We start from the raw sequence: 11,384 nt of genomic DNA, 5'->3' as shown, positions 1-11,384 counted from the left end.
ACCCTTTTCTGCCAACGCTCCAGCCTCGGAACAAACTTCCACAGTCGCTGTAGAAATCGACGTTTATTAACTCAAATCACCAATAATTTACAACCCGAGGGAAAGGTCCACGAAGCTGAGCTTCGGCGCGGCTCCTCCTCTACGGTTCTTCCGCTCCTCCGGGCCCAGGGCTGGGTTTCGAGGGAGGTGCTTCATCAAGAGAGGAGGGGTCGGCCCAGATGGGTTGCCCCGCCCTCCTGTTTTTTGGATCAGCTGCTCAGTCTGACCAAACCAGGAGAGCTTCCGGGGCAGACACCTATTTCCAATAAATAATTCAAGTTACTTCTCCCAAATCAACTGAAATTTACCTGCCGGCAAAACCAATTTAACTGTTTCGCTCATGTGGCGGGAAGGATCCAGCCACCGCTCTTTGCCCAGCAAAAAGAAAACTGTGTCCCCAGAGATCACCAAGCCGCAGGTGGGTAGATGCGCAGCGACCGAGGGGCCTCGCTACGCTGCCCCGATTGGCTTAGGGCTTACGACAGGTAGACAAAGACCGTCCTTCCCGCTTCAAGAAGCGGCTTCGGGGCTGGCGCTGGAATTGTTATCTTGGGGGGAGGCAGTAGCCCCCCGGGGGGTCACTTCGATGATGCGGGGCTTGTCGATGATGCGGGCGGTCTGGTTGCCTTTCTCCACGATGCCAATGATCCAGGCCTGGTGCCCCTCGCCGTACTTGGGGGATTTGATCTCGGCGCAGAAGCGGGCGGCCTGCTCCCGGGGAAGACAGATCAGCAGCCCCCCTGCAAAGGAAAGCAGCGCGGGTTAAGGGCGCTGGCAGGTTCAGACTGCTGCCGAAACACACACACACACCCGATTTGAGGGTAGTTAACACGTGGGATTCACTGCTGCGGAAAACGGTGGCGGCGACAAGCACGGACAGCTTCGAGAAGGGATCGGATGAACGTACGGAGCAGAGAGGTCCCTCGGTAGCTATGAGCCACAAGGCATAGACGGAACCAATGCTCCCTCTAAGCTGTGGAGTCTTGTGAGCAAAAATTCTACTTTGTGAGCTACCGGCATTGAAGTTGTGAGCGAGCGGTTTGGCTGCTGCATAAATGAGTTTGCTCTGGAGCCATCCTCCCTGAGCGGAGACAAAAATGTGTGAGAGGCTAAAAAACTGTGAGCTAGCTCACACTCACTCAGGATGGAACACTGTCTGGGGCAGTGATGCTCTGTAGTCCTGGTGCTTGGGGGTGGCCACAGGGGGAGGGCTTCTGGAGTTCTGGCCCAGCTGGGGGGACCTCATGATGGCCCCTGGGTTTTGGACACAGAGTGTTGGACTGGATGGGCCACTGGCCTGATCCAACATGGCTTCTCTCTTATATTCTTATGTCTGGGGCAGGGATGCTCTGTCTTCTTGGGGCCTGGGGGCAACAGTGGGAGGGCTTCTGGAGTTCTGGCTCCACTGCTGGACCTCCTGGATGGCCTGGAATGTTGGACTGGAGGGGCCATTGGCCTGATCCAACACGGCTTCTCTTACATTCTTATGTCTGGGGTAGGGATGCTCTGTATTCTTCGTGTGGGGGGGGGACAGTGAGGGGGCTTCTGGAGTTCTGGCCCCGCTGGTGGACCTCCTGATGGCACCTGGGTTTGGGCCATGCTGTGACACAGAGTCTTGGACTGGATGGGCCACTGGCCTGACCCAACACGGCTTCTCTGATGTAGCCCCAGCTGCCCGTCTTACCAGACGTCTCCGGGGACGTCCCCTGCAGGAGCCTCGACCGCGTGCCGCTGGCTTTGCTGACGGCCGCCATCTTTGCAATGATGGGCAGGTTGTGGATCACGAAGGACACTTCGCTGCGTTGCTGCTTGGCCAAGTTCTGCGCGTGGCCCAGGATGCCGAAGCCCGTGATGTCGGTAGCGGCGTGAGCATTGAATGTGTGCATCAGACTGGCAGCTGCAAGAGGAGGAAGGTTACAGGCACGAGCTTTGCTTTTCTTCACTTGAAACATTAGCTGCCTTTCTTCCATGCCCAGCTCAGGGCAGCTTAGAACATAAATACAATACGTAAGAGTATGCAGAAATATGGAAAACCAGCATTTAAAATCACAAGTGTCTCATTCAAATGCAGCCCTAAACTATGCTCCCTCTAAGCTGTGGAGTCTTGTGAGCAGAAATTCTACTTTGTGAGCGGCCGGCATTAAAACTGTGAGGGAGCGATTTGGCTGCTGCAGAAATTAGTTTTCTCTGGAGCCCTCCTTCCTGAGCTGAGACAAAAATGTGTGAGCCGGAGGCTAAGAAATTGTGAGCTAGCTCGCACTGACTCAGCTTAGAGGGAACACTGGTCCTAAATAAAACCATCTTCAGCTGCCTCCCAAGTGAGAGACCCAGGTGCACCTTCCTAGGGAGACTGTTCCACAGTCGCGGGGCTACCACTGAAAAGGTCTTCTCATGTGTCCACCAAACAAGTGAATCTATAGAGGAGGTTGAGGGGGGGGGCATGACTGCTCTCTTGAAGTATCTGAAGGGCTGTCACTGAGAGGAGGGCAGGGAGCTGTTCCTCTTGGCAGCAGAGGAGAGGATACTCACAAGGATGGGTTTAAATGAAGGGCAGGGAGGCACCAGCTGGATCTTAGGAAACACTTTTTGACAGAGTCGTGCAAGAGTGGAACGGGCTGCCTGGGGAGGTGTTGAGCTCCCCCTCAGCACTGGCCGTCTTTCAGCAGTGGCTGGACAAACACCTGTCAGGGGTGCTCTAGGCTGATCCTGCACTGAGCAGGGGGCTGGACTAGATAGCCCGTGTGGCCCCTTCCAACTCTACGATTGGTGGAACCGTCAGGAAGGCCTCTCTGTGATCTTAACTCCCTGGCAGGAGCCTACAGGAGCAGATCATCAAAACCAACAACATTTAACAGCTCGGGAGTGGACCAGTGGCCAGTTTCATTGCTGTAGTATTGGGGCCACGCACTCCCAGGAGCTGGCCCCGACCAGCGGTTTAGCCCACAGCATTCTGGGTAGCCCCACGAGAACATATTGCACCAATCCATTCTAGCAGCTACTACAACACTCGCAGGTGGATATTTGGTGGCTAACTGCTCTCTGGTGTCACCAAAGTGGTGAGAAGCCGCCAAAGGGAAGCTCCTACAAGATGGTGGAAGTAGCAGTGGCTTGGATCTTGCTGATCTGGTCTGCCAAAAGAGGCTCTTTTCCTCAACAGAAGAAGTCGCCCATTCACGCAGAATGCCCAACCCTTCACAGGGGAAGACCCTGGCTCAGTGGTAGAGCCTTTCCTTGGCATGTGGAAGGTCCCAGGTTCAAACCCCGGCATCTCCAGTTAAGAGGTGATGTGAAAGACCTCTCCCGGAGATCCCGGAGGGCACCATCAGTCTGAGTAGCCCCGTACTCAGTTTGGTGTTGTGGTTAGGAGCTCAGACTCTAATCTGGGAAAATGGGGTTTGATTCCCCACTCCTCCTCCTACATGCAGCTGCTGGTGTGACCTTGGGCCAGTCACAGTTCTCTCAGAGCTGTTCTCTCGGGAGCAGTCCTCAAAAGAGTTCTCAGCCCCACCTACCTCACAGGGTGTCTGTTGTGGGGAGTGAATATGAGCATATAGCGAAAAACGCAAAGACCAACAATAAAACTTTATTCAAATACATTAGAAGCAGGAAACCAGCCAGGGAGGCAGTGGGGCCCTTGGATGACAGATTACTGAAGGATGATAGGGAAATGGCTGAGAAGCTAAATGCATTTTTTGCCTCTGTCTTCACTGAGAAAGATGAGAAGTGCTTGTCCACCTCCAGAACCGTGATTTAGGCAAAGTAATTTGGAAGGGTTTTTGTTGTTGTCTTTAATGGGTTGTCAGATTTTAATATATTTTCAGGTTGTGTACGAAAATTCAAGTGTTGTCAAGTTAGCGTAGAAGATGGAAGAGGAAAACTATGGTGGAATCTTAGAAAAACCTGTTTCCGAATAGTTGAACACAACTGGTTTGAAACCTTCATTGTCTTTATGATTCTTCTTAGCAGTGGTGCCCTGGTAAGTGAAAACAAAAGAAAAAATTCCTAAGTTATGGCTTATGTGTAAAAAAAAATACATTTTGAAAACCATGGCCAACTTATGGTCCTTCTGAATTATTTAGAAACATGTTTCTAATAATACCTAGCCTCCATCAAGTACTTTACACATGATTATTGTTTAAATTTTATTGATAAAATATTCCTTGATGTTTGACCCAAAGACAGGAATCAACTGTATTATTTGTTCCATTCCATGTATTGCAGTAGAGTGCTGGCTTTTTGCTGTGAATAAATTTGTTGTTGTCCCAGTCCATATTTTTATATGGATTGTATCAACCTCTGCCTACTAAACATATGCTTTTTAAAAATGAGGTTCCAGTGGAGTAGGGCAAGAAGTTGCAGTGACAAGGACTCTGTAGGATAAACTGGCTCATTCAGATTTCATGTAAAACCATAATTAGGATGACTGTCTGAACCTGGCCACTCACTGTTGTTGTGTTGGTTTGTCAGGGAATATAAAACCAAAATCTGAAACCATGTTTGAAGTTGGTTTATCTGAAGAAGCGTGCGTGCACAGGGAAGCCTATACCCAGAAGTAAACTTTGTTGGTCTTAAAGGTGCCACTGGATTCATACTTTGTTTTGTTAACCACAGTTAGTCTTAAATACGGTTCTGCATTCTGTACAAACATGGACATCGTAGCTTACTCCTGGCTAGGGACATATGAACACCTGCCAGTTTGGCTCATGCTCTGTTCACTGATCACAAGCAGGGACGATTTTTCGAGGACTGGTTCAGTAAGTCATCAATCTGTTTGCCGGTATTCAACATGTTGCTTCACTGTATTTATTCCTAGCCATGCATTGCGACTGAGGGGTGACATGATTGAGGTTTATAAGATTATGCATGGGAAAGAGCAGGTAGAGAAAGAGGTACTTTTCTCCCTTTCTCACAATACAAGAACTCGTGGGCACTCCATGAAACTGCAGAGCGGTCGGGTTAGAACGGATAAAAGGAAGTACTTCTTCACCCAAAGAGTGATTAACACATGGAATTCACTGCCACAGGAAGTGGTGGCGGCTACAAGCATGGACAGCTTCAAAAGGGAAGTAGATAAGCATATGGAGCAGAGGTCCATCAGTGGCTATTAGCCACAAGGTATAGATAGGGATAGTGGTTATCTCAGCATTGCGCTGCCGACAAGGGACGCTTCAGGGATCAGGTTCCCTACCTGTCCTATTCAGCATGGCCATACTAAACATGGCTTCCTGGTAGGCCAGTTCGACATCTTCTTTGGAGACCACCAGCTTAATCTTATTCCACCTCTCCGGCTGCAACAGAAACAAAGGTGTGTAAGACAGGGTGAGGGCACATCCATTACTCACTTCTGGTATCGGAGGACTGTCATCTCAGGTCAAAGCAGTCCAGTACAACATAGTAAACTTCAAAGAAGCCACTACTTCACACAACGTGGCTCAGCAGCTCCACCATGAAGTCCTTGGACTATCCCACTACCTTAACTCTTGGAGAGGGGTTGTGGCTCAGTGGCAGAGCCTCTGCCTGGCGTGCAGAAGGTCCCAGGTATCTCCAGCTAAAAGGACCAGGCCAGGAGGTGATGAGAAAGACCTTGACCTGAGACCCTGGCTCAGTGGCAGAACATCTGCTTGGCGTGCAGAAGGTCCCAGGTTCAATCCCCAGCATCTCCAGATAAAAGGACCAGGCAGGAGCTGATGAGAAAGACCTTGACCTGAGTCCCTGGCTCAGTGGCAGAGCCTCTGCCTGGCGTGCAGAAGGTCCCAGGTATCTCCAGCTAAAAGGACCAGGCCAGGAGGTGATGAGAAAGACCTTGACCTGAGACCCTGGCTCAGTGGCAGAACATCTGCTTGGCGTGCAGAAGGTCCTAGGTTCAATCCCCAGCATCTCCAGTTAAAAGGACCAGGCAGGAGGTGATGGGAAAGACCTTGACCTGAGACCCTGGCACAGTGGCAGAACATCTGCTCAGCATGCCGAAGGTCCCAGGTTCAATCCCCAGCATCTCCAGATAAAAGGACCAGGCAGGAGCTGATGAGAAAGACCTTGACCTGAGTCCCTGGCTCAGTGGCAGAGCCTCTGCCTGGCGTGCAGAAGGTCCCAGGTATCTCCAGCTAAAAGGACCAGGCCAGGAGGTGATGAGAAAGACCTTGACCTGAGACCCTGGCTCAGTGGCAGAGCCTCTGCTTGGCATGCAGAAGGTCCCAGGTTCAATCCCTGGCATCTCCAGTTCAAAGGACCAGACAGGAGGGGATGAGAAAGACCTTGACCTGAGACCCTGGCTCAGTGGCAGAGCCTCTGCTTGGCATGCAGGAGGTCCCAGGCTCAATCCCCAGATCTCCACTTAAAAAGAACCAGGCAGTGGGTCATGAGAAAGACCTCCGCCTGAGACCTTGGAGAGCTGCTGCCAGTCTGAGTAGACAATACTGACCTTGATGGACTAAGAGTCTGATTTAGTATAAGGCAGCTTCCTGTGTTGGGGAGGCGCTGTGGCTCAGTGGCAGTCTACAGCAGTTTCATGTGTGAGTGAACGAATCACGCAGAAGGATGGGTTTTCAGGGGTAACATAAGGGCCTTTTTTCTGGGGGAACGTAGTGGAACCTCTTCAACAAAATTCTTTTGAAAACATTTAAAAGTTCATCAGTTTTCAGTATGCAGATTGAAAGTTTCATTTCCCTCTTGAGGATTCCAGCACCACTTCTTCCAAAAACAAAAATCCCTGGGTGACACTATTACACATTTGCCTTAAGCGTCATCTCAGGTCCGTGGCACTCATCGGATAATGTTTCCCCGTTTACTAACCTCCCCTCCCTTACTGCAATAGACTCTGCAAGACCAGTAAAGCTTTCCCACAGATAAGCACTTACGTTGTCTAACCACTGATGGGCGCTCACGGCCACCTGCGTTCCCAGAGGCTTGGTCAGGACAAGGACATCCCCTGGAACGGCACTCTCTGGCCTGGAATCAAGAAAACAGAGTCCAAAGCTCTGCCCTTACATAAGCGTCCCAGTCTCCCCACCGGGCGGCTTACAGAACGGTGCTTGCGTTAGGCCCCTTTGAAACATTCTCAGGGCCGCGAGAGCCTTCTCAGCTGCCTTGACATTCCATGAAATGATACGGCACATAAATAAAAACTGTCTAGCATGACACAGAGCTCATGATTCACTATCACCCACTCTTGCTCCGTATCTTGCAGAAATTACAGGACCAATCTCTAATAAGTTGATTGTAATGATTCCATGTTTTGGTGTGTGTGTGTGTTTAAATGTTGACTGCAGTAATGTAAGGAAAGCGATAGGGGGAGATGAGTGTGCTGTGATTGGCTGATGACTGAGAGTGTGAGAGGAGAGATGTTTTATGACAGAGTTCTGTGTGTGAAATTTGAAGAGGCAGCATGGTCTGTGTGACTATAGACTTTTGCTTCTATTCTGTGTGAATAAGGCAAACAGTTTAGGCTGAGTGACTATAAGAGCTGATTCTGTTCTGGGTGAATAAGACAAAGAGATTAGCCTGTTTGGCTATATATATATATATATATGAGAGAGAAAGAAAAAGATTATACTGAGAGTCTATGCCTGTCTGAGTGACTGTAACACCAAGTTTTGCCAGTTATATTTAGGTTCTTTTTTTTCAGTAACAGTTCGAAATAACCAGAAACCTATTTTGCTCTTTATTAAATAAATCAATTTTTATTTACGCTTATCCCAGCAATCAGTACAGTTCTTCCTCAGGGCCACATAGTCCTCTGAAGTGCCCAGACCCTCGGTCATTCTACCAGCAGAGAGAGAGATTTGGAATTTTTAATCCCTGGTGGCAGCAGAAATCTACCAAGTTTAGGTAGAGCGTGTTTAAATGTAAAACCATCTCGCCAATAAGCAAGGACGTCACATTGATCATCAGCAATTAAGGACTGTATAAGGTTTTTATTATTTATTTAAAACATTTATTAGTCGTCTTTCTCCCTTGCGGGACTTAAGGCGGATTGCAGTATAAAACCATCAGAAGATACAATAAAACAACAGGAATAAAGCAGCAATTATAAAAACACATAAAAGATCATAATTTCAAAATTTCAATTGGGACTGCCAATAAATATAAACTAAATCAGTCCAATGCAATCCTCAATAGAACTGTCAATTGCCTCCTGAAGATCGATACTGACGGGGGGCCAGGCACACCTCCCTGGGGAGCAGTATTCCCTCTAAGATGAGTGAGTGTGAGCAGCTAGCCCACAGTTCTTTAGCCTCCAGCTCATACATTTTTATCTTAGCTCCCGAAGGATGGGCTCCAGAGCAAATCACTCCCTCACAACTTTAATGCCAGGAGCTCACGAAGTAGAATTTTTGCTCATAAGACTCCACGGCTTAGAGGGAGCATTGCTGGGGAGATTGTTCCGTAATTCTGGGGCTGCCCCCAAAAAGGCCCTCTCTCGTGTGCCCAGCAGATGAGCTTCTTTGATTGGTGGGACAATAATCAGGAGGGACTCTCCCTGCGACCTCAATTCCCGGGCAGGAATGTATGGCAAAGCACAGTCGTTCTGATGCCCCGGTCCCAAGCCATGTAGGGTTTTAAACATGATCTTCTGCACCTGCACGGGGCATCTGATCATCAGCTTTCTCAAATCACCTCCCCTGCTAATGAGATCCTGATACTCACAAGATAAACTCGTTGGGTTGACACACCACGGTCGCAACTCCTCCGACAATGATCCAAGGGTTCAAGACTGTCTGCCCGCCGGTAACTGAGGTGCCGCCATCTTCCGCTGCATCCCGGAAGCCCTTGATCATCAGCGGCATGATTTTGTCCCGCTCCTGGGTGAAGGGCAAAATAAAGGGGTTCAGGAAACGACTACAGTTCTCAGGCCCCTTGCAGAAAGTGGGAAGCTGGGTCAAGAACATTAAAGGCCGTTTACTGTTGGCCACAAATGCTCAGTTGAGACAACATACGTGGTTTGCAACTTGGCTCAAGGGAGGGGCTGTGGCAGAGCCTCTGCTTCGCAAGCAGAAGGTCCCAGGTTCAATCCCCAGCATCTCCAGTTAGAAGGACCAGGTAGGAGGTGATGAGAAAGACCTTGACCTGAGACCCTGGATCAGTGGAAGAGCCTCTGCTTGGCGTGCAGAAGGTCCCAGGTTCAATCCCCGACACCTCCAGTTAAAAGGACCAGGCAGGAGGTGATGGGAAAGACCTTGACCTGAGACCCTGGCTCAGTGGCAGAGCCTCTGCTTGGCATACAGAAGGTCCCAGGTTCAATCCCCGGCATCTCCAGTTAAGAGGACCAGGCGGGGTGATAAGAAAGACCTTGACCTGAGACCCTGGCTCAGCAGCAGAGCCTCTGCTTGGCATGCAGAAGGTCCCAGGTTCAGTCCCCGGCATCTCCAGTTAGAAGGACCAGGCAGGAGGTGATGAGGAAGACCTTGACCTGAGACCCCGGCTCAGTGGCAGAGCCTCTGCTTGGCATGCAGAAGCTCCCAGGTTCTATCCCCGGCCTCTCCAGTTAAAAGGATCAGGCAACAAGTGGTGTGGAAGACCTGTCTCTGCTTGAGACCATGGGGAGCCCACTACCAGTCTGAGTGGGCAATACTGACTCTGGTGGGCCAAGGGTCTGATTCAGTATGGCCGCTTCCGTATGCACTAGGGAGACAAATGAGAACTAAACAAAACATGGTCTGAAGTGGGCTTGAAAGCCGTGATTGGGACTATGCAAGGTCTGTGTTGACAATCCATAGCTGTAACTTGATCTGCCTCTGGAGATCACTGTACCTGGAGACTGGAATACAGGCAGATACCTGAAGTACACAAGCAGCTTTATGCTTCTGCTTGCCCAACACTTTGGAAGCTAGAATTATGATTTTGCAATGATATCTAAACTGAGCTAGCTGTGGAGCTATTTTTGCTGAAGCTAAGACCAACCAAGTAGAAGAAGACATTGGATTTATACCCTGCCCTTCACTACCCGAAAGAGTCTCAGAGCGGCTTACAATCTCCTTTCCCTTCCCCTACCCACAGCAGACACCCTGTGAGGTCAGCAGGGTGAGCTCTTTCAAGGACTGCTCTTGAGAGAACAGCTCTGAGAGCTTGTGACTGACCCAAGGTCACGCCAGCAGCTGCATGAGGAGGAGTGGGGAATCCAACCTGGTTCTCCCAGATTAGGGTCTGCGCCTCTAACCACTACACCAAACTGGCTCTCACCAAACCAGCCAATCAGATCCTAGAGGGAAACTACCCCAGAACCTCTACATTATGTTTCTTAAGTATTTGCAGAACCTTTGCCACAATCTCAATAAAAAATGCCACGTAAGTGGCATACATAAAATAGCCATTTTGCAAAATTGTCAAGAGAAGAGTCTTGTTTAGAAGCAGGGCTCTAGGGGAGAACGCACCGGAATGGAGTTCCGGCACCTCTTCGACAAGATTCCTGTTTAAAAGTTTGTGAGTTTTCAGTATACAGATCGAAAACTTCCATTTCCCTCTTCGGAGTTCTGCCACCACTTTTTCCAAAAAAGGGAGAAAAGCACTGACTGTGGTGTTAGCTACCGCTGAAACGTTATTTTAATCGGCACTCCCGATTGGCTCTCCACTAACCAATCAGGAGGCTCGTCGGGCAGGAGCCCCGCCCACTCCCCCAAAGCCCCGTTTAGAAGTAAGATGATCCGGGGCGCTTCTCACCTCCTCAGTCATCTTCTGGCTCACGCTCAGCAGCATCAGCATATTGTCGCACTCGGTGATGCCCATGGCGTACAGGTCGCTCAGCACGTTTGCGCAGGCGATGCGGCCCTAGAGCAGACACACATGCAGCAGCAGGCACTGAATCAGAAGGGAAACGACACACGGGGCAATCGTCTTCACGAGACTCGCGTTCCAGAGCTGCCTTAAGGTTCCCACAAGACGCAGTCTGCCCCCCCATTTTGCCCTACTAAGCCCCATCCCCGCCACTCACCATCATATAGGGATCCTCCACCAGGGGGTAAAAGAAGTCTGTGGTCTGTACGAGGGAGAGACCCCCATGCCTCAGAGGGATGATACAGGAGTCCATTCCAATGCCTGTGGGGAAGAAGCATCACATCTTAAAATTTTATTCACTTGCAACCCGCCTGTCTCCCCAGTGGGGGCCCAAAGTGGCGTATATCATTCGCCTCTACTCCATTTCATCCTCAGAGGTAGGTTAGGCTGAGAGTGTGTGATTGGCCCAAGGTCGTCCAGCGAGATTCCATGGTACATAAGAACAGAAGAGAAGCCAATGTCGGGTCAGGCCAATGGCCCATCTAGTCCAATACTCTTGTCACACAGGGGCCAAAAAATACCAGGTGCCATCAGGAGGTCCAGCAGTGGGGCCACCCACTGTTGCCCCCCCCCCAAAC

General features: G+C 50.1%; 1 protein-coding gene across 1 annotated transcript; it reads right to left on the bottom strand.

Moving 5' to 3' along the window:
• Positions 1-50: 50 nt before the first annotated feature.
• Positions 51-11,069, bottom strand: LOC107114300 (selenide, water dikinase 2). Its single transcript, XM_015415745.1, has 7 exons — positions 10,964-11,069; positions 10,693-10,800; positions 8,683-8,837; positions 6,894-6,984; positions 5,228-5,327; positions 1,724-1,936; positions 51-779 (listed from the first exon to the last, which is right to left on the bottom strand). Exons 1-7 carry the CDS (start codon positions 11,057-11,059, stop codon positions 550-552), a joined length of 993 nt encoding a protein of 330 aa, XP_015271231.1. The 5' UTR covers positions 11,060-11,069; the 3' UTR covers positions 51-549.
• Between the last annotated feature and the right edge of the window lie 315 nt (positions 11,070-11,384).

Source organism: Gekko japonicus, unplaced genomic scaffold (genome assembly GCF_001447785.1).
Source record: "Gekko japonicus isolate JY-2015 unplaced genomic scaffold, Gekko_japonicus_V1.1 scaffold5590, whole genome shotgun sequence".
NCBI classification, from domain to species: Eukaryota; Metazoa; Chordata; class Lepidosauria; order Squamata; family Gekkonidae; genus Gekko; species Gekko japonicus.
The sequence above is the reverse complement of the archived record's forward strand: the minus strand, read 5'-3'. Positions and strand labels throughout refer to the sequence as shown.